Source organism: Oncorhynchus mykiss, chromosome 21 (genome assembly GCF_013265735.2).
Source record: "Oncorhynchus mykiss isolate Arlee chromosome 21, USDA_OmykA_1.1, whole genome shotgun sequence".
Lineage (NCBI taxonomy): Eukaryota > Metazoa > Chordata > Actinopteri > Salmoniformes > Salmonidae > Oncorhynchus > Oncorhynchus mykiss.
Window position 1 is genome coordinate 7,901,320 of NC_048585.1, and position 23,608 is coordinate 7,924,927.

General features: G+C 46.5%; 1 protein-coding gene across 5 annotated transcripts; it reads right to left on the reverse strand.

Annotated features, from left to right (window-relative positions):
* Nucleotides 1–392: 392 nt before the first annotated feature.
* On the reverse strand, nucleotides 393–23,421 carry LOC110517214 (F-box only protein 7). Of its 5 annotated transcripts, XM_036956757.1 has the most exons (11): nucleotides 23,083–23,421; nucleotides 22,392–22,514; nucleotides 20,943–21,066; nucleotides 20,763–20,903; nucleotides 18,830–19,063; nucleotides 18,401–18,545; nucleotides 13,657–13,740; nucleotides 12,326–12,421; nucleotides 8,700–8,876; nucleotides 7,568–7,611; nucleotides 393–1,363 (listed from the first exon to the last, which is right to left on the reverse strand). In XM_036956757.1, exons 2-11 carry the CDS (start codon nucleotides 22,511–22,513, stop codon nucleotides 1,046–1,048), a joined length of 1,485 nt encoding a protein of 494 aa, XP_036812652.1. In that variant the 5' UTR covers nucleotide 22,514; nucleotides 23,083–23,421; the 3' UTR covers nucleotides 393–1,045. The 5 variants fall into 5 exon arrangements, with proteins under 5 accessions (XP_036812652.1, XP_036812651.1, XP_036812653.1 ...); XM_036956756.1 differs by having other exon boundaries at nucleotides 20,763–21,066; XM_036956758.1 differs by lacking the exon at nucleotides 13,657–13,740 and having other exon boundaries at nucleotides 20,763–21,066.
* Between the last annotated feature and the right edge of the window lie 187 nt (nucleotides 23,422–23,608).

Genomic DNA, 23,608 nt, shown 5'->3' on the forward strand with positions numbered 1-23,608 from the left:
TCACAACGTTGACATCAGAAAACCGCTCATCAACACGCCGTCTTCGGTTGTGAGGCCCGGTTGTACTTACTTCCAAATTCTCAAAAATGACTTTGGAGGCGGCTTATGGTAGAGAAATTAACATTCAACAGCTCTGGTGGACATTCCTGCAGTCAGCATGCCAAACTTGAGACATCTGTGTCATGGCATTGTGCAACAAAACTGCACATTTTAGAGTGGCCTTTTATTGTCCCCAGCACAAGGTGCACCTGTGTAATGATCGTGCTGTTTAATCAGCTTCTTGATATGCCACACCTGTCAGGTGGATGGATTATCTTGGCAAAGGAGAAATGCTCATCATCAGTGATGTAAAAGTTGTGTTTTTGAGAAATTTTTGTGCGTACGAAACATTTCCGGGATCTTTTATTTCATCTCATAAAACATAGAGACACTTTACATGTTGTGTTTATATTGTAGCTCAGTGTACATGACTATTGAATCGTCCCTGAACAGTCTGGATTTCAGAGACAGACTGAGGGCTCAAATATGACCACAGCTAAAAACCAGTCGATTGCCATTTTCTCATTTTATTTACAGCTTTTCGTCTGCGAGGAAACAAGTACAAAATGTCTTCATAGTGAATGGTGGAAGATCGAAACGGCCACCTCAATCCCCCAGGCACCCTTACAGATCTACTATCTTAAATTTGACCGGTTTCTCACGGGAAAACTTTACATTTCCAACAGAGAGATCAAATGAAGATAGCAGATCGGTATGATCTGACCTCATCACTTACTAAACACACACAGGAGAACATGAACTATTAAAAGCTGATTCTGGGTCAAGGATAGGGTTTATAAAAAACACCTGGATGAGGTTTAGGGGATAATAAGCAGGCTGGCTGAGGGTTAGTGTTTATAGACCGAACAACGCCATTTATCTGTGACAATAGCACCTTATTTAAGGTAGGCTAATCAGTCAGTCTTCAACATCTCTGTTTTATTTAAGCTTCTCTGTGTGGTGGTCATACTCCTACACCACCACTAGAGGTCACTGGTCAGGGAGGTCATATGAACCCTCTTCTGATGTCAGCCGGCCGGTTCCCAGCAGGTCTCAGCCCCCTTCGTCCAATCAGCCCTCCTGCTGTGGGATCGTGACCCGGGAGCGGACCAATAGGGTCGTAGCGGGGGCGGGGCAGAATACCACCGGGGATGCCAGGTCTCTGGTCGTACTCCCCACCGATGATGCCAGGCGGGTAGAAGGGGAAGGGGTTGTTGGGGAGGGGGTGGAGGGGGTAGAGCGGTGGGGGGACAGGGTGGTAACGGGGCATGTGGTGCCGGTAACTGGCTGCTTCTCTCCTCCACTTATACTTCTTCTTGTAGAGCTGAAATTAAAACGATACCAGAGAGTTAGACAGTGTCTGAGTCCTAAATGATACCAGAGAGTTAGACAGTGTCTGAGTCCTAAACGATACCAGAGAGTTAGACAGTGTCTGAGTCCTAAATGATACCAGAGAGTTAGACAGTGTCTGAGTCCTAAACGATACCAGAGAGTTAGACAGTGTCTGAGTCCTAAATGATACCAGAGAGTTAGACAGTGGCTGAGTCCTAAAACGATACCAGAGAGTTAGACAGTGTCTGAGTCCTAAATGATACCAGAGAGTTAGACAGTGTCTGAGTCCTAAACGATACCAGAGAGTTAGACAGTGTCTGAGTCCTAAATGATACCAGAGAGTTAGACAGTGGCTGAGTCCTAAATGATACCAGAGAGTTAGACAGTGGCTGAGTCCTAAAACGATACCAGAGAGTTAGTGTCTGAGTCCTAAATGATACCAGAGAGTTAGACAGTGTCTGAGTCCTAAACGATACCAGAGAGTTAGACAGTGTCCTAAATGATACCAGAGAGTTAGACAGTGTCCTAAATGATACCAGAGAGTTAGACAGTGTCTGAGTCCTAAATGATACCAGAGAGTTAGACAGTGTCTGAGTCCTAAACGATACCAGAGAGTTAGACAGTGTCCTAAATGATACCAGAGAGTTAGACAGTGTCCTCAACGATACCAGAGAGTTAGACAGTGTCCTCAACGATACCAGAGAGTTAGACAGTGTCTGAGTCCCAAAGGGAACCCTACTCCCTATATAGTGCACTACTTTAGACCAGGGCCCTATTCCCTATATAGTGCACTACTATAGACCAGAGCCCTATTCCCTATATAGTGCACTACTATAGACCAGAGGCCTATTCCCTATATAGTGCACTACTATATACCAGAGGCCTATTCCCTATATAGTGCACTACTATAGACCAGAGGCCTATTCCCTATATAGTACACTACTATAGACCAGAGGCCTATTCCCTATATAGTGCACTACTATAGACCAGAGGCCTATTCCCTATATAGTGCACTACTATAGACCAGAGGCCTATTCCCTATATAGTACACTACTATAGACCAGGGCCCTATTCCCTATATAGTGCACTACTATAGACCAGAGGCCTATTCCCTATATAGTGCACTACTTTAGACTAGAGCCCTATTCCCTATATAGTACACTACTATAGACCAGAGGCCTATTCCCTATATAGTACACTACTATAGACCAGAGGCCTATTCCCTATATAGTACACTACTATAGACCAGGGCCCTATTCCCTATATAGTGGTACTACTATAGACCAGAGGCCTATTCCCTATATAGTGCACTACTATAGACCAGAGGCCTATTCCCTATATAGTGCACTACTTTAGACCAGAGCCCTATATAGTACACTACTTTAGACCAGGGCCCTATTCCCTATATAGTGCACTACTTTAGACCAGAGCCCTATTCCCTATATAGTGCACTACTTTAGACCAGAGCCCTATTCCCTATATAGTGCACTACTTTAGACCAGAGCCCTATTCCCTATATAGTGCACTACTTTAGACCAGAACCCTATTCCCTATATAGTGCACTACTTTAGACCAGAGACCTATTCCCTATGTAGTGCACTACTTTAGGCCAGAGCCCTATTCCCTATATAGTACACTACTATAGACCAGAGTCCTATTCCCTATATAGTGCACTACTTTAGACCAGGGCCCTATTCCCTATATAGTACACTACTATAGCCCAGAGTCCTATTCCCTATATAGTGCACTACTATAGACCAGAGCCCTATTCCCTATATAGTACACTACTATAGACCAGAAACCTATTCCCTATATAGTGCACTACTATAGACCAGAGCCCTATTCCCTATATAGTGCACTACTTTAGACTAGAGCCCTATTCCCTATATAGTGCACTACTTTAGACCAGGGCCCTATTCCCTATATAGTACACTACTTTAGACCAGAGCCCTATGCCCAATATAGTACACTACTATAGACCAGAACCCTACATAGTGCACTACTATAGACCAGATCCGATGTTGATATGTGTTGTATCTATAGAATCTATATCCATCTGTTGTAAACAGGAACAGATACTGATGAGACAGCATGTTACTCTGATGTCAGCCGGGGTTTCAGTGATGTCAGATTGTAGCTGGGATTTCAGTGATGTCAGATTGTAGCTGGGGTTTCACCGATGTCAGATTGTAGCTGGGGTTTTATTAATGTCAGATTGTATCTGGGGTTTCAGTGACGTCAGATTGTAGCTGGGGTTTCAGTGACGTCAGATTGTAGCTGGGGTTTCAGTGACGTCAGATTGTAATGGGGTTTTATTAATGTCAGATTGTAGCTGGGGTTTCAGTGACGTCAGATTGTAGCTGGGGTTTCAGTGATGTCAGATTGTAGCTGGGGTTTTATTAATGTCAGATTGTAGCTGGGGTTTCAGTGATGTCAGATTGTAGCTGGGGTTTCAGTGATGTCAGATTGTAGCTGGGGTTTCAGTGACGTCAGATTGTAGCTGGGGTTTCAGTGATGTCAGATTGTAGCTGGGGTTTCAGTGACGTCAGATTGTAGCTGGGGTTTCAGTGACGTCAGATTGTAGCTGGAGTTTCAGTGATGTCAGATTGTAGCTGGGGTTTCAGTGACGTCAGATTGTAGCTGGGGTTTCAGTGACGTCAGATTGTAGCTGGGGTTTTATTAATGTCAGATTGTAGCTGGGGTTTCAGTGACGTCAGATTGTAGCTGGGGTTTCAGTGACGTCAGATTGTAGCTGGGGTTTTATTAATGTCAGATTGTAGCTGGGGTTTCAGTGATGTCAGATTGTAGCTGGGGTTTTATTAATGTCAGATTGTAGCTGGGGTTTCAGTGATGTCAGATTGTAGCTGGGGTTTCAGTGACGTCAGATTGTAGCTGGGGTTTCAGTGACGTCAGATTGTAGCTGGGGTTTCAGTGACGTCAGATTGTAGCTGGGGTTTTATTAATGTCAGATTGTAGCTGGGGTTTCAGTGACGTCAGATTGTAGCTGGGGTTTCAGTGATGTCAGATTGTAGCTGGGGTTTCAGTGACGTCAGATTGTAGCTGGGGTTTCAGTGACGTCAGATTGTAGCTGGGGTTTTATTAATGTCAGATTGTAGCTGGGGTTTCAGTGACGTCAGATTGTAGCTGTGGTTTCAGTGATGTCAGATTGTAGCTGGGGTTTCAGTGACGTCAGATTGTAGCTGGGGTTTTATTAATGTCAGATTGTAGCTGGGGTTTTATTAATGTCAGATTGTAGCTGGGGTTTCAGTGACGTCAGATTGTAGCTGGGGTTTTATTAATGTCAGATTGTAGCTGGGGTTTCAGTGACGTCAGATTGTAGCTGGGATTCAGTGACGTCAGATTGTATCTGGGGTTTCAGTGACGTCAGATTGTAGCTGGGGTTTTATTAATGTCAGATTGTAGCTGGGGTTTCAGTGACGTCAGATTGTAGCTGGGGTTTCAGTGACGTCAAATTGTAGCTGGGGTTTCAGTGACGTCAGATTGTAGCTGGGGTTTCAGTGACGTCAGATTGTAGCTGGGGTTTTATTCATGTCAGATTGTAGCTGGGGTTTTATTCATGTCAGATTGTAGCTGGGGTTTTATTAATGTCAGATTGTAGCTGGGGTTTTATTAATGTCAGATTGTAGCTGGGGTTTCAGTGACGTCAGATTGTAGCTGGGGTTTTATTAATGTCAGATTGTATCTGGGGTTTCAGTGACGTCAGATTGTAGCTGGGGGTTCAGTGACGTCAGATTGTAGCTGGGGTTTCAGTGACGTCAGATTGTAGCTGGGGTTTCAGTGACGTCAGATTGTAGCTGGGGTTTCAGTGATGTCAGATTGTAGCTGGGGTTTCAGTGACGTCAGATTGTAGCTGGGGTTTCAGTGACGTCAGATTGTAGCTGGGGTTTTATTAATGTCAGATTGTAGCTGGGGTTTCAGTGATGTCAGATTGTAGCTGGGGTTTCAGTGATGTCAGATTGTAGCTGGGGTTTCAGTGACGTCAGATTGTAGCTGGGGTTTTATTAATGTCAGATTGTATCTGGGGTTTCAGTGATGTCAGATTGTAGCTGGGGTTTCAGTGACGTCAGATTGTAGCTGGGGTTTTATTAATGTCAGATTGTAGCTGGGGTTTCAGTGATGTCAGATTGTAGCTGGGGTTTTATTAATGTCAGATTGTAGCTGGGGTTTCAGTGACGTCAGATTGTAGCTGGGGTTTCAGTGACGTCAGATTGTAGCTGGGGTTTTATTAATGTCAGATTGTAGCTGGGGTTTCAGTGACGTCAGATTGTAGCTGGGGTTTCAGTGACGTCAGATTGTAGCTGGGGTTTCAGTGACGTCAGATTGTAGCTGGGGTTTCAGTGACGTCAGATTGTAGCTGGGGTTTCAGTGACGTCAGATTGTAGCTGGGGTTTCAGTGACGTCAGATTGTAGCTGGGGTTTTATTAATGTCAGATTGTAGCTGGGGTTTTATTCATGTCAGATTGTAGCTGGGGTTTTATTCATGTCAGATTGTAGCTGGGGTTTTATTAATGTCAGATTGTAGCTGGGGTTTCAGTGACGTCAGATTGTAGCTGGGGTATCAGTGACGTCAGATTGTAGCTGGGGTTTCAGTGACGTCAGATTGTAGCTGGGGTTTTATTAATGTCAGATTGTAGCTGGGGTTTCAGTGACGTCAGATTGTAGCTGGGGTTTCAGTGATGTCAGATTGTAGCTGGGGTTTTATTAATGTCAGATTGTAGCTGGGGTTTCGGTGACGTCAGATTGTAGCTGGGGTTTTATTAATGTCAGATTGTAGCTGGGGTTTCAGTGACGTCAGATTGTAGCTGGGGTTTCAGTGATGTCAGATTGTAGCTGGGGTTTCAGTGACGTCAGATTGTAGCTGGGGTTTTATTAATGTCAGATTGTAGCTGGGGTTTTATTAATGTCAGATTGTAGCTGGGGTTTCAGTGACGTCAGATTGTAGCTGGGGTTTCAGTGATGTCAGATTGTAGCTGGGGTTTCAGTGATGTCAGATTGTAGCTGGGGTTTCAGTGATGTCAGATTGTAGCTGGGGTTTCAGTGACGTCAGATTGTAGCTGGGGTTTTATTAATGTCAGATTGTAGCTGGGGTTTCAGTGACGTCAGATTGTAGCTGGGGTTTCAGTGATGTCAGATTGTAGCTGGGGTTTCAGTGACGTCAGATTGTAGCTGGGGTTTTATTAATGTCAGATTGTAGCTGGGGTTTCAGTGACGTCAGATTGTAGCTGGGGTATCAGTGACGTCAGATTGTAGCTGGGGTTTCAGTGACGTCAGATTGTAGCTGGGGTTTCAGTGATGTCAGATTGTAGCTGGGGTTTCAGTGATGTCAGATTGTAGCTGGGGTTTCAGTGACGTCAGATTGTAGCTGGGGTTTTATTAATGTCAGATTGTAGCTGGGGTTTCAGTGACGTCAGATTGTAGCTGGGGTTTCAGTGATGTCAGATTGTAGCTGGGGTTTCAGTGACGTCAGATTGTAGCTGGGGTTTTATTAATGTCAGATTGTAGCTGGGGTTTCAGTGACGTCAGATTGTAGCTGGGGTTTTATTAATGTCAGATTGTAGCTGGGGTTTCAGTGACGTCAGATTGTAGCTGGGGTTTCAGTGACGTCAGATTGTAGCTGGGGTTTCAGTGATGTCAGATTGTAGCTGGGGTTTTATTAATGTCAGATTGTAGCTGGGGTTTCAGTGACGTCAGATTGTAGCTGGGGTTTCAGTGATGTCAGATTGTAGCTGGGGTTTCAGTGATGTCAGATTGTAGCTGGGGTTTCAGTGACGTCAGATTGTAGCTGGGGTTTCAGTGATGTCAGATTGTAGCTGGGGTTTCAGTGACGTCAGATTGTAGCTGGGGTTTCAGTGATGTCAGATTGTAGCTGGGGTTTCAGTGATGTCAGATTGTAGCTGGGGTTTCAGTGACGTCAGATTGTAGCTGGGGTTTCAGTGATGTCAGATTGTAGCTGGGGTTTCAGTCACGTCAGATTGTAGCTGGGGTTTCAGTGATGTCAGATTGTAGCTGGGGTTTCAGTGATGTCAGATTGTAGCTGGGGTTTCAGTGACGTCAGATTGTAGTTTTATTGATATCTAAAAACAGTCACTAATGACTAGAGACTTACTATCTGTGGGTTGATTCCAGGGATGATGTATAGAATAAATAGAGCTGAGAATACTGGGACCTGACTCACCTCTCTCCACTGAGTGTCTCTGGCTCTGCTGTGGTCCTGGCCGTCTGCAACAGTCAAATAACAATCTCCATTACACAATATGCACTCAATAACTAACATATATTTAATAGACTTAGTTCTGCTCTGACATGTAGAATCTAACATATCTATAATACAGACGTCTCAGGAGAACAGACCTAGATTCTACATGTCAGAGCAGAACTCACATATCTTTAATACAGACACCGACATGTCATTTAACAGACACTCTGGAAAGAGACCCTCCAGATAGACCTCCAGACAGACCAGAGACCTCCAGACAGACCAGAGTCCCTCCAGACAGACCAGAGTCCCTCCAGACAGACCAGAGACCTCCAGAGACCTACAGACAGACCAGAGACCCTCTAGACAGACCAGAGACCTCCAGAGACCTCCAGACAGACCAGAGACCCTCCAGACAGACCAGAGACCCTCCAGACAGACCAGAGACCCTCCAGACAGACCAGAGTCCCTCCAGACAGGCCAGAGTCCCTCCAGACAGGCCAGAGTCCCTCCAGACAGGCCAGAGTCCCTCCAGACAGGCCAGAGTCCTCCAGACAGACCAGAGACCCTCCAGACAAACCAGAGACCTCCAGACAGACCAGAGACCCTCCAGACAGACCAGAGTCCCTCCAGACAGGCCAGAGTCCCTCCAGACAGGCCAGAGTCCCTCCAGACAGGCCAGAGTCCCTCCAGACAGGCCAGAGTCCTCCAGACAGACCAGAGACCCTCCAGACAAACCAGAGACCTCCAGACAGACCAGAGACCTCCAGACAAACCAGAGACCCTCCAGACAAACCAGAGACCTCCAGACAGACCAGAGACCTCCAGACAAACCAGAGACCTCCAGACAGACCAGAGACCTCCAGACAAACCAGAGACCCTCCAGACAAACCAGAGACCTCCAGACAGGCCAGAGACCTCCAGACAGACCAGAGACCTCCAGACAAACCAGAGACCTCCAGACAGACCAGAGACCCCGAGACAGACCAGAAACCTCCTGTCTTTTATGTGTGTTTATAAATATATCCGTGTGTGTGTGTGTGTGTGTGTGTGTGTGTGTGTGTGTGTGTGTGTGTGTGTGTGTGTGTGTGTGTGTGTGCGTTCGTCCTACCTCGGAAGTCTCTGCGGTAGAGGTGTCTCCAGAGGGCCGGGTCTGTGGTGGTCTGGTGGAGGTGTCTGTTGACCGAGGAGAGGGCCAGGAGAGAGGAGACATCCAGCAGTCTCAGGACCCTCAGTAACAGCTCTGGAGGAAGGACTGGCAGGCCAAACACTGCTGGCAGGGCCATGGCTGTTATACCACCACCAGAGAACAGGGGGAGACAGAGAGTTACAACACTGTTGGCAGGGCCATGGCTGTTATAAAATCAAATGTTATTTGTCACATACACATGGTAGCAGATGTTAATGCAAGTGTAGCGAAATGCCACCACCAGACAACAGGGGGAGACAGAGAGTTACAACACTGCTGGCAGGACCATGGCTGTTATACCACCACCAGACAACAGGGGGAGACAGAGTTACAACACTGCTGGCAGGGCCATGGCTGTTATACCACCACCAGACAACAGGGGGAGACAGAGAGTTACAACACTGCTGGCAGGGCCATGGCTGTTATACCACCACCAGACAACAGGGGGAGACAGAGAGTTACAACACTGCTGGCAGGGTCATGGCTGTTATACCACCACCAGACAACAGGGGGAGACAGAGAGTTACAACACTACTGGCAGGGCCATGGCTGTTATACCACCACCAGACAACAGGGGGAGACAAGGAGTAATGGATTTGACACATTGGTCATTAACGTTTGCTATTCAATGATTTTAAATGATTGCAGTGAGATCTGAGACCAATGTCATATTTCCAGATATTCCCTTCTTAATAACAGTACTACATATCGCCGTGTTTGGAGGAAGAAGAAGGATGAGTACAACCCCAAGAACACCATCCCAACCGTGAAGCATGGAGGTGGATGCTTTTCTGCAAAGGGGACAGAACGACTGCACCGTATTGAGGGCAGGATGGATGGGGCCATGTATCGCGAGATCTTGGCCAACAACCTCCTTCCCTCAATAAGAGCATTGAAGATGGGTCGTGGCTGGGTCTTCCAGCATGACAACGACCCGAAACACACAGCCAGGGCAAATAAGGAGTAGCTCCGTAAGAAGCATCTCAAGGTCCTGGAGTGGCCTAGCCAGTCTCCAGACCTGAACCCAATAGTAAATCTTTGGAGGGAGCTGAAAATCCGTATTGCCCAGCGACAGCCCCGAAACCTGAAGGATCTGGAGAAGGTCTGTATGGAGGAATGGGCCAAAATCCCTGCTGCAGTGTGTGCAAACCTGGTCAACAACTACAGGAAACGTATGATCTCTGTAATTGGCAAACAAAGGTTTCTGTACCAAATATTAAGTTCTGCTTTTCTGATGTATCAAATACTTATGTCATGCAATAAAATGCTAATTAATTACTTAAAAATCATACAATGTGATTTTCTGGATTTTTGTTTTAGATTCCGTCTCTCACAGTTGAAGTGTACCTATGATAAAAATGACAGACCTCTACATGCTTTGTAAGTAGGAAAACCTGCAAAATCAGCAGTGTATCAAATACTAGTTCTCCCCACTGTATCTACCTCCCAGTACTATTTATTTAATAACAGTACTATATATCTACATCCCAGTACTATATATCTACATCCCAGTACTATATATTTAATAACAGTACTATATATCTACATCCCAGTACTATATATCTACATCCCAGTACTATATATTTAATAACAGTACTATATATCTACATCCCAGTACTATTTATTTAATAACAGTACTATATATCTACATCCCAGTACTATATATCTACATCCCAGTACTATATATTTAATAACAGTACTATATATCTACATCCCAGTACTATATATCTACATCCCAGTACTATATATTTAATAACAGTACTATATATCTACATCCCAGTACTATTTATTTAATAACAGTACTGCATATCTACTTCACAGAACTATATATTTAATAACAGTACTACATATCTACATCCCAGTACTATATATGTAATAACAGTACTATATATCTACATCCTAGTACTATATATTTAATAACAGTACTACATATCAACCTCCCAGTACTATATATTTAATAACAGTACTATATATCTTCATCCCAGTACTATATATCTACATCCCAGTACTATATATCTACATCCCAGTACTATATATTTAATAACAGTACTATATATCTACATCCCAGTACAATATATTTAATAACAGTACTATATTTAATAACAGTACTATATATCTACATCCCAGTACTATATATCTACATCCCAGTACTATATGTTTAATAACAGTACTATATATCTACATCCCAATACTATATATCTACATCCCAGTACTATATATTTAATAACAGTACTATATATCTACATCCCAGTACTATATATTTAATAACAGCACTATATATCTACATCCTAGTACTATATATTTAATAACAGTACTATATATCTACATCCCAGTACTATTTATTTAATAACAGTACTATATATCTACATCCCAGTACTATTTATTTAATAACAGTACTGCATATCTACTTCACAGAACTATATATTTAATAACAGTACTACATATCTACCTCCCAGTACTATATATTTAATAACAGTACTATATATCTACATCCCAGTACTATATATGTAATAACAGTACTATATATCTACATCCTAGTACTATATATTTAATAACAGTACTACATATCTACCTCCCAGTACTATATATTTAATAACAGTACTATATATCTTCATCCCAGTACTATATATCTACATCCCAGTACTATATATTTAATAACAGTACTATATATTTAATAACAGTACTATATTTAATAACAGGACTATATATATCTACATCCCAGTACTATATATCTACATCCCAGTACTATATGTTTAATAACAGTACTATATATCTACATCCCAATACTATATATCTACATCCCTGTACTATTTATTTAATAACAGCACTATATATCCACATCCCAATACTATATATCTACATCCCAGTACTATATATTTAATAACAGTACTATATATCTACATCCCAGTACTATATATTTAATAACAGTACTATATATCTACATCCTAGTACTATATATTTAATAACAATACTATATATCTACATCCCAGTACTATTTATTTAATAACAGTACTATATATCTACATCCCAGTACTATATATTTAATAACAGTACTATATATCTACATCCCAGTACTATATATCTAATAACAGTACTATATATCCACATCCCAGTACTATATATTTAATAACAGTACTATATATCTACATCCCAGTACTATATATTTACATCCCAGTACTATATATTTACATCCCAGTACTATATATTTAATAACAGTATTATATATCTACATCCTAGTACTATATATTTAATAACAGTACTGTATATCTACATCCCAGTACTATATATTTACATCCCAGTACTATATATTTAATAACAGTATTACATATCGACATCCTAGTACTATATATTTAATAACAGTACTGTATATCTACATCCCAGTACTATATATTTAATAACAGTACTATATATCTACATCCCAGTACTATTTATTTAATAACAGTACTATATATCTACATCCCAGTACTATTTATTTAATAACAGTACTATATATCTACATCCCAGTACTATTTATTTAATAACAGTACTATATATCTACATCCCAGTACCTTCTCTGGCTGAAGCTATCAGAGGATACACCAGCTGGTCTTTGAAGACCCGGGACAACTTCCTCAGCTCTGTGTAGACGGCCGCTGCACTGTCACCTGTGGATCAACACACAAAACAGACACTGTCACCTGGAACAGTACAGACAGAACCGACACTATCACCTGGAACAGGACAGACACTATCACCTGGAACAGAACAGACACTATCACCTGGAACAGAACAGACACTATCACCTGGGACAGAACAGACACTATCAACTTGGAACAGAACAGACACTATCAACGTGGAACAGAACAGACACTATCACCTGGAACAGGACAGACACTATCAACCTGGAACAGAACAGACAGAACAGACACTATCACCTGGAACAGTACAGACAGAACAGACACTATCACCTGGAACAGAACAGACAGAACAGACACTATCACCTGGAACAGGACAGACACTATCAACCTGGGACAGAACAGACACTATCACCTGGAACAGGACAGACACTATCACCTGGAACAGAACAGACACTATCACCTGGAACAGGACAGACACTATCAACCTGGGACAGAACAGACACTATCACCTGGAACAGAACAGACACTATCAACCTGGAACAGAACAGACACTATCACCTGGAACAGAACAGATAGAACAGACACTATCACCTGGAACAGGACAGACACTATCAACCTGGGACAGAACAGACACTATCACCTGGAACAGGACAGACACTATCAACCTGGGACAGAACAGACACTATCAACCTGGGACAGAACAGACACTATCAACCTGGAACAGGACAGATAGAACAGACACTATCACCTGGAACAGAACAGATAGAACAGACACTACCAACTGTAGATAAACACACACTAACCTGTCCACTGGTCAGTCAACTGACACACCAACCTGTCCACTGGTCAGTCACACTAACCTGTCCACGGGTCAGTCACACTAACCTGTCCACGGGTCAGTCACACTAACCTGTCCACTGGTCAGTCACACTAACCTGTCCACTGGTCAGTCACCAGACAGACACTAACCTGTCCACTGGTCAGTCACCAGACACACACTAACCTGTCCACTGGTCAGTCACACTAACCTGTCCACTGGTCAGTCACACTAACCTGTCCACTGGTCAGTCACACTAACCTGTCCACTGGTCAGTCACACTAACCTGTCCACTGGTCAGTCACACTAACCTGTCCACTGGTCAGTCATACTAACCTGTCCACTGGTCAGTCACACGACACACACTAACCTGTCCACTGGTCAGTCACACTAACCTGTCCACTGGTCAGTCACACTAACCTGTCCACTGCTCAGTCACACTAACCTGTCCACTGGTCAGTCACATAGGTGGAGGGTTTCAGCGACAGTTTCCTCACTGTGTCCACCTGCTGGTTCATCTTCAGGGTGGCTGCAGAAGGGAGCAATATACCGATCAATCAGGGGGGAGACCAATCAATAATGATAAGCAGAGATGGATCAAACAATATACCGATCAATCAGGGGGAGACCAATCAATAATGATAAGCAGAGATGGATCAAACAATATACCAATCAATCAGGGGCCCTATGGTCCTTCCAGATGGCCCCTATAGAGCCCTATGGTCCTTCCAGATGGCCCCTATAGAGCCCTATGGTCCTTCCAGATGGCCCCTATAGAGCCCTATGGTCTTTCCAGATGGCCCCTATAGAGCCCTATGGTCCTTCCAGATGGCCCCTATAGAGCCCTATGGTCCTTCCAGATGGCCCCTATAGAGCCCTATGGTCCTTCCAGATGGCCCCCTATAGAGCCCTATGGTCCTTCCAGATGGCCCCTATAGAGCCCTATGGTCCTTCCAGATGGCCCCTATAGAGCCCTATGGTCCTTCCAGATGGCCCCTATAGAGCCCTATGGTCCTTCCAGATGGCCCCTATAGAGCCCTATGGTCCTTCCAGATGGCCCCTATAGAGCCCTATGGTCCTTCCAGATGGCCCCTATAGAGCCCAATGGTCCTTCCAGATGGCCCCCTATAGAGCCCTATGGTCCTTCCAGATGGCCCCTATAGAGCCCTATGGTCCTTCCAGATGGCCCCTATAGAGCCCTATGGTCCTTCCAGATGGCCCCTATAGAGCCCTATGGTCCTTCCAGATGGCCGCTATAGAGCCCTGTGGTCCTTCCAGATGGCCCCCTATAGAGCCCTATGGTCCTTCCAGATGGCCCCCTATAGAGCCCTATGGTCCTTACAGATGGCCCCCTATAGAGCCCTTCCAGATGGCCCCTATAGAGCCCTATGGTCCTTCCAGATGGCCCCTATAGAGCCCTATGGTCCTTCCAGATGGCCCCCTATAGAGCCCTATGGTCCTTCCAGATGGCCCCCTATAGAGCCCTATGGTCCTTCCAGGTGGCCCCCTATAGAGCCCTATGGTCCTTCCAGATGGCCCCCTATAGAGCCCTATGGTCCTTCCAGATGGCCCCTATAGAGCCCTATGGTCCTTCCAGATGGCCGCTATAGAGCCCTGTGGTCCTTCCAGATGGCCCCCTATAGAGCCCTATGGTCCTTACAGATGGCCCCCTATAGAGCCCTTCCAGATGGCCCCTATAGAGCCCTATGGTCCTTCCAGATGGCCCCTATAGAGCCCTATGGTCCTTCCAGATGGCCCCCTATAGAGCCCTATGGTCCTTCCAGATGGCCCCCTATAGAGCCCTATGGTCCTTCCAGATGGCCCCCTATAGAGCCCTATGGTCCTTCCAGATGGCCCCCTATAGAGCCCTATGGTCCTTCCAGGTGGCCCCCTATAGAGCCCTATGGTCCTTCCAGATGGCCCCCTATAGAGCCCTATGGTCCTTCCAGATGGCCCCTATAGAGCCCTATGGTCTTTCCAGATGGCCCCTATAGAGCCCTATGGTCCTTCCAGATGGCCCCCTATAGAGCCCTATGGTCCTTCCAGATGGCCCCCTATAGAGCCCTATGGTCCTTCCAGATGGCCCCCTATAGAGCCCTATGGTCCTTCCAGATGGCCCCCTATAGAGCCCTATGGTCCTTCCAGATGGCCCCCTATAGAGCCCTATGGTCCTTCCAGATGGCCCCCTATAGAGCCCTATGGTCCTTACAGATGGCCCCCTATAGAGCCCTTCCAGATGGCCCCCTATAGAGCCCTATGGTCCTTCCAGATGGCCCCTATAGAGCCCTATGGTCCTTCCAGATGGCCCCTATAGAGCCCTTCCAGATGGCCCCCTATAGAGCCCTTCCAGATGGCCCCCTATAGAGCCCTTCCAGATGTCCCCCTATAGAGCCCTTCCAGATGGCCCCCTATAGATCCCTATGGTCCTTCCAGATGGTCCCTATAGAGCCCTTCCAGATGGCCCCCTATAGAGCCCTTCCACATGGCCCCCTATAGAGCCCTTCCACATGGCCCCCTATAGAGCCCTTCCACATGGCCCCTATAGAGCCCTTCCAGATGGTCCCCTATAGAGCCCTATGGTCCTTCCAGATGGCCCCCTATAGAGCCCTATGGTCCTTACAGATGGCCCCTATAGAGCCCTTCCAGATGGCCCCCTATAGAGCCCTATGGTCCTTCCAGATGGCCCCTATAGAGCCCTATGGTCCTTCCAGATGGCCCCCTATAGAGCCCTTCCAGATGGCCCCCTATGGAGCCCTTCCAGATGGCCCCCTATAGAGCCCTTCCAGATGTCCCCCTATAGAGCCCTTCCAGATGGCCCCCTATAGAGCCCTTCCAGATGTCCCCCTATAGAGCCCTTCCAGATGGCCCCCTATAGAGCCCTATGGTCCTTCCAGATGGCCCCTATAGAGCCCTATGGTCCTTCCAGATGGCCCCTATAGAGCCCTATGGTCCTTCCAGATGGCCGCTATAGAGCCCTGTGGTCCTTCCAGATGGCCCCCTATAGAGCCCTATGGTCCTTCCAGATGGCCCCCTATAGAGCCCTATGGTCCTTACAGATGGCCCCCTATAGAGCCCTTCCAGATGGCCCCTATAGAGCCCTATGGTCCTTCCAGATGGCCCCTATAGAGCCCTATGGTCCTTCCAGATGGCCCCCTATAGAGCCCTATGGTCCTTCCAGATGGCCCCCTATAGAGCCCTATGGTCCTTCCAGGTGGCCCCCTATAGAGCCCTATGGTCCTTCCAGATGGCCCCCTATAGAGCCCTATGGTCCTTCCAGATGGCCCCTATAGAGCCCTATGGTCCTTCCAGATGGCCGCTATAGAGCCCTGTGGTCCTTCCAGATGGCCCCCTATAGAGCCCTATGGTCCTTACAGATGGCCCCCTATAGAGCCCTTCCAGATGGCCCCTATAGAGCCCTATGGTCCTTCCAGATGGCCCCTATAGAGCCCTATGGTCCTTCCAGATGGCCCCCTATAGAGCCCTATGGTCCTTCCAGATGGCCCCCTATAGAGCCCTATGGTCCTTCCAGATGGCCCCCTATAGAGCCCTATGGTCCTTCCAGATGGCCCCCTATAGAGCCCTATGGTCCTTCCAGGTGGCCCCCTATAGAGCCCTATGGTCCTTCCAGATGGCCCCCTATAGAGCCCTATGGTCCTTCCAGATGGCCCCTATAGAGCCCTATGGTCTTTCCAGATGGCCCCTATAGAGCCCTATGGTCCTTCCAGATGGCCCCCTATAGAGCCCTATGGTCCTTCCAGATGGCCCCCTATAGAGCCCTATGGTCCTTCCAGATGGCCCCCTATAGAGCCCTATGGTCCTTCCAGATGGCCCCCTATAGAGCCCTATGGTCCTTCCAGATGGCCCCCTATAGAGCCCTATGGTCCTTCCAGATGGCCCCCTATAGAGCCCTATGGTCCTTACAGATGGCCCCCTATAGAGCCCTTCCAGATGGCCCCCTATAGAGCCCTATGGTCCTTCCAGATGGCCCCTATAGAGCCCTATGGTCCTTCCAGATGGCCCCTATAGAGCCCTTCCAGATGGCCCCCTATAGAGCCCTTCCAGATGGCCCCCTATAGAGCCCTTCCAGATGTCCCCCTATAGAGCCCTTCCAGATGGCCCCCTATAGATCCCTATGGTCCTTCCAGATGGTCCCTATAGAGCCCTTCCAGATGGCCCCCTATAGAGCCCTTCCACATGGCCCCCTATAGAGCCCTTCCACATGGCCCCCTATAGAGCCCTTCCACATGGCCCCCTATAGAGCCCTTCCACATGGCCCCTATAGAGCCCTTCCAGATGGTCCCCTATAGAGCCCTATGGTCCTTCCAGATGGCCCCCTATAGAGCCCTATGGTCCTTACAGATGGCCCCTATAGAGCCCTTCCAGATGGCCCCCTATAGAGCCCTATGGTCCTTCCAGATGGCCCCTATAGAGCCCTATGGTCCTTCCAGATGGCCCCCTATAGAGCCCTTCCAGATGGCCCCCTATGGAGCCCTTCCAGATGGCCCCCTATAGAGCCCTTCCAGATGTCCCCCTATAGAGCCCTTCCAGATGGCCCCCTATAGAGCCCTTCCAGATGTCCCCCTATAGAGCCCTTCCAGATGGCCCCCTATAGATCCCTATGGTCCTTCCAGATGGTCCCTATAGAGCCCTTCCAGATGGCCCCCTATAGAGCCCTTCCACATGGCCCCCTATAGAGCCCTTCCACATGGCCCCCTATAGAGCCCTTCCACATGGCCCCCTATAGAGCCCTTCCACATGGCCCCCTATAGAGCCCTTCCACATGGCCCCCTATAGAGCCCTTCCACATGGCCCCCTATAGAGCCCTTCCACATGGCCCCCTATAGAGCCCTTCCAGATGGTCCCCTATAGAGCCCTATGGCCCTTCCAGATGGCCCCCTATAGAGCCCTATGGTCCTTACAGATGGCCCCCTATAGAGCCCTTCCAGATGGCCCCTATAGAGCCCTTCCAGATGGCCCCCTATAGAGCCCTTCCAGATGGCCCCCTATAGCGCCCTTCCACATGGCCCCCTATAGAGCTCTTCCAGATGGCCCCCTATAGAGCCCTATGGTCCTTCCACATGGCCCCTATAGAGCCCTTACACATGGCCCCTATAGAGGAGCCATATGGTCCCTGGTCAGAAGTAATAAACCCCATTTGGGACACAGCTTTGAGAAACAGTGAGACTGACCGTTGATAACCAGAACGGGTCCCATGGGGACAGCTAGGACCAAGGCCAGGCTGTCGTCACAGAGAGGATGGGCATACTGCAGTCTGTACAGCCCTCCTGGTGCCCTCCACCCAGCTGGCATCTCACCAGGACGCCCCTCAGAGCCCTACACACACACACACACACTATTTAGGGAATAGGGTTCTGGTCAACAGTAGTGCACTATGTAGGGACTAGGGTTCCATTTGGGATGCAAATCCCAGAGAGAATCTCAATTGCATACTCCTAGCTTCCTCTCTCCTCGCCTCCTTCTCAAACCCATTGGATGAGAAAGCCAGAGGTCCCTCCCACCTGACCTTCTCCTCCAATGGGTTTTGAGGAAGGAAGCAGAGAGGAATGCGAGGAGTATTCAATTGAGATTGTCTCCCCCAGTCTCCTGTAGAGGCTTACCTGACACAGGAAGCCAGTCTCCACCATCAGGAGGTGGACTGCCACCATCAGGGAATCACAGGTACTGCTGCTCTGAGCCTGGTGGTACAGAACCTCCAGGGAATGGGGTACCTTCCCTCCTTCTGCCTCCCCACACAGCATGGGCTCCCACACCCACTGACCTGCCTCTTCTTCCTGCTCCTCCTCCTCTCTGACCACTTCCTGTTGAGGCTCCGCCCCCTTGCTCGTGCTGGCCTGGATCAACAACACAAATCACCATGGTGACTATCTGGTACTGAGAAGAAAGTCAACAGCAGTGTCCTATTAGAGTAAAACAAAACTCACAGTACAAGCATACGATTTACATACACATTCTATTTTTTCCTCACAATAGCCCATAATGAGAAAGCAAAAACAGGTTAAGACATTAAAAAAAACTAAAATATCACATTTACATAAGTATTCAGACCCTTCTCCTATTCTTCTCTGCAGATCCTCTCAAGCTCTGTCAGGTTGGATGGGGAGCGTCGCTGCACAGCTATTTTCAGATCTCTCCGGAGATGTTCGATCGGGTTCAAGTCCGGGCTCCGGCTGGACCACTCAAGGACATTCAGAGACTTGTCTCGAAGCAACTCCTGCGTTGTCTTGGCTCTGTGCTTAGGGTCGTTGTCCTGTTGGAAGGTGAACCTTCGCCTCAGTCTGAGGTCCTGAGGTTTCTGGAGCAGGTTTTCATCAAGGATATCTCTGTACCTTGCTCCGTTCATCTTTCCCTCGATCCTGACTAGTCTCCCAGGCCCTGCTGCTGAAAAACATCCCCACAGCATGATGCTGCTACCTCCATGCTTCATCGTAGGGATGGTTCCAGGTTTCCTCCAACACGTGACGCTTGGCATTCAGGCTAAAGAGTTCAATCTTGGTTTCATCAGACCAGAGAATCTTGTTTCTCATGGTCTGAGAGTCTTCAGGTGCCTTTTGGCAAACTCCAAGTGGGCTGTCATGTGCCTTTTACTGAGGAGTGGCTTCCATCTGGCCACTCTAACATAAGGGCCTGATTGGTGGAGTGCTGCAGAGATGGTTGTCCTTCTGGAAGGTTCTCCCATCTCCACAGAGAAACTCTGGAGTTCTGTCAGAGTGACCATCGGGTTCTTGGTCAGCTCCTTGACCATGGCCCTGCTCGAGTCTTGGTGGTTCCAAACTTCTTCCATTTAAAAATGGAGGCCACCGTGTTCTTGGGTACCTTCAATGCTGCAGAAATTGATTGGTACCCTTCCCCAGACCTGTGCCTCGACACAATCCTGTCTCTGAGCTCTGTGGAAAATTAGTTCGACCTCATGGCTTGGTTTTTGCTCTGACATGCACTGGCAACAACGGTGGGACCTTATATAGACAGGTGTGTGCCTTTCCAAATCATGTCCAATCAGTTGAATTTACCACAGGTGGACTCCAATCAAGTTGTAAAAAAATCTCAAGGATGATCAATGGAAACAGGATGCACCTGAGCTCAATTTTGAGTCTCACAGCAAAGGGTCTGAATACTTGTGTAAATAAGGTATCTGTTTTTTTTTTTTTTTTTATAAATTTGCAAAACATTCAAAAAAATCAGTTTTCACGTTGTCATTATGGGGTATTGTGATGTCATTATGGGGTATTGTGATGTCATTATGGGGTATTGTGATGTCATTATGGGGTATTGTGATGTCATTATGGGGTATTGTGATGTCATTATGGGGTATTGTGATGTCATTATGGGGTATTGTGATGTCATTATGGGGTATTGTGTGTAGATTGAAGAGGAAAAAATTAATTATTAAAAATCAATTATAGAATAAGGTTGTAACTTAACAAAATGTGGAATAAGTCAAGGGGTCTGAAGGGGTCTGAATACTTGTACTATATTCTACTACTACTATACTGTAATATAATATACTACTGGTGTTAGGAGATGAGGGCTCACCTCACTGGAGCGTTGGGCTGGTGGGTGTACAGCTTGGTACAGCCCAGGACTACTACTACTGCTGCTGCTGCTGTTGCTGGATGACTGGCGGGCTGAGGGAGCAGGGGCAGCGGAGGGGGCAGAGGAGCCTGAGGGCACAGCCTGGCGGGCTGAGGGAGCAGGGGCAGCGAAGGGCACAGCCACAGATGGAGGCAAGATGACACAGACCAGGTCCCCAGTGACGATGCCACAGGAGGACAAAGTCTGACCAGAGTCAGATAGAAGATCTGAGCCGTTCAGGGACAAGGTGAACTCCGTGTCTGGGCTGTGGGGGACAGAGGAGAGTTAGGATCTGAGCCGTTCAGGGACAAGGTGAACTCTGTGTCTGGGCTGTGGGGGACAGAGGAGAGTTAGGATCTGAGCCGTTCAGGGACAAGGTGAACTCTGTGTCTGGGCTGTGGGGGACAGAGGAGAGGTACGATCTGAGCCCCAACCACCATGGGTAAACTTTACAGCATTCAACATGTGGTCCTCATACTTTACTAACAATATATAAACACAAATAATACACAGCTACTGCCAAGTTAAACCTTTAAAATAACCTTCCACGCTAACGGAATTAACGGAATTACACCGAGACATCGATTTTTCACTTTTAAATGTTTGCTAAACACAAACCATTGTTTTCTAAGTTTAATAAACCAGACAACTATGAACAATGACCTCTTTGAATAATTTACACAATACATTTATAAAAATATCACATTTACTGGAAAAACACCAGATGCAAAGTTTGGTTCCAGAATTACAGTAAAATCTCCCTTAGTTTTATTCTGTTAGCAAACTTAGTTTCTGCCCAGGTCTTCCTCTAAAGTTGTTTTTTTGGAAAATTTTAAGTGGGCATTTTTAAAAGTCGTCCTTGTGCATAGAGTTGTATGGTTTGTTAAACTTTGAAATCAATGTTTTTTGTTCGGCAGACATTTTAGAGTGAAAATCTGAGTCTACCATGGAATTGCCCTTTAGCAACAGAAGGAGAAAGTGTTTAACCTGAGGGACTAACTAACCTGAGGATCTAACTAACCTGAGGGACTAACCTGAGGGACTAACTAACCTGAGGGACTAACCTGAGGGACTAACTAACCTGAGGGACTAACCTGAGGATCTAACTAACCTGAGGGACTAACCTGAGGGACTAACTAACCTGAGGATCTAACTAACCTGAGGGACTAACCTGAGGGACTAACTAACCTGAGGGACTAACCTGAGGGACTAACTAACCTGAGGGTCTAACTAACCTGAGGGTCTAACTAACCTGAGGGACTAACTAACCTGAGGGTCTAACTAACCTGAGGGACTAACCTGAGGGACTGACCTGAGGGTCTAACTAACCTGAGGGACTAACTAACCTGAGTGACTAACTAACCTGAGGGACTAACTAACCTGAGGGACTAACCTGAGGGACTGACCTGAGGGACTGACCTGAGGGACTGACCTGAGGGACTGACCTGAGGGACTAACTAACCTGAGGGACTAACTAACCTGAGGGACTAACTAACCTGAGGGACTAACCTGAGGGACTGACCTGAGGGACTAACTAACCTGAGGGACTAACTAACCTGAGGGACTAACTAACCTGAGGGTCTAACTAACCTGAGGCCATGTGAAGGCAGAAGGATCTCTCTGATTTGAACGTTGAGCTCTGTCAGAGTGGGCTCCTCTCCCTCCAGCTTCACCCGGCTGGTCTGCTTGTTTATCCTCACACGTAGTTTCATGCTTAGGAGAGAGAGACCGACGGACAGGGAGGGAGAGAGAGACCGATGGGACAGGGTTAGGTAACCAACACACAGAACACGATCAGACAGGTTAAGGACACAAATTCAATCATTCAGACCCAAGACACTTAATTGTGGTCTTCTCTCCCTGGTTCATCATGAATCATTACGGTCATCTTCCAAAACACCCTTTCACAAAACGCCCAACTTTCTGAGCATGATGTCAGTATTCACATTGAAGTAGAAAACACTTGGCAACGCCAAGTCACCTCTTTACAGTAGAAACACAATGCCAGCTGGAATTCTTTCACTTTCATTTCCTGCCAACTGTGTTAAGAAAGACTGAATTATGAAGGTAAAATGGTAACATTCATCAGTGTAACAATCTAACGTTATAGCAGGTACACTGGCCTAGAAATTCATACAGTATACAGATACGTTTCATTATGCACAGCACACTTCTGGTATGATGGTGTTTATCTAGCGAGAACAATACAAACCTACACGTAGAAGAGCAGCTAGCTGGTTAACCTATCTGGTAGCTAGCTAGCCAGCAGCATTTCACTTACTTTAGTTTAGTTGTTGTCTCTTGTTAACTTATTGCAAGCCTTAATCATTTCACACCATACAGTTCATGTTAACTAAAGAGGTCTTAATTGCAAGTAGAGATGGTTGAAGATTTCCACGTATTACAATCGAGAAGTAGAAGAGGCTTTGACAGAAGCTAGATGGTCAACAAAATGTTATCAAATAGTTGACTTCAACTACGGAAAGAGATTAGCGTTCTGACGTCAACTACGGAAAGAGATTAGCGTTCTGACTTCAACTACGGAAAGAGATTAGCGTTCTGACTTCAACTACGGAAAGAGATTAGCGTTCTGACTTCAACTACGGAAAGAAATGAGCGTTCTGACTTCAACTACGGAAAGAAATGAGCGTTCTGACTTCAACTACGGAAAGTCAAAAAAGACTAATACAGGAAAATAATAACCACAAATGTTTTCAAAAAATAAAACTATGCTAGGACATTAGGGAACGTGTATTTGTTAGGAACGACTATAATATGGTGTTATCCAAGATCAATGTTTCAATCCA

Bases quoted from the DNA above. Each gene is read 5' to 3' on its own strand.
- LOC110517214 (XM_036956756.1), bottom strand. From the start codon at position 22,513: ATGAAACTACGTGTGAGGATAAACAAGCAGACCAGCCGGGTGAAGCTG. The intron at 12,422-13,656 runs GTTAGTGTGACT...GTTGATCCACAG, and splicing joins TGTGACTGACCAGTGGACAG to GTGACAGTGCAGCGGCCGTC. The intron at 8,877-12,325 runs GTACTGGGATGT...GTGGTATAACAG, and splicing joins GATAGCTTCAGCCAGAGAAG to CCATGGCCCTGCCAGCAGTG.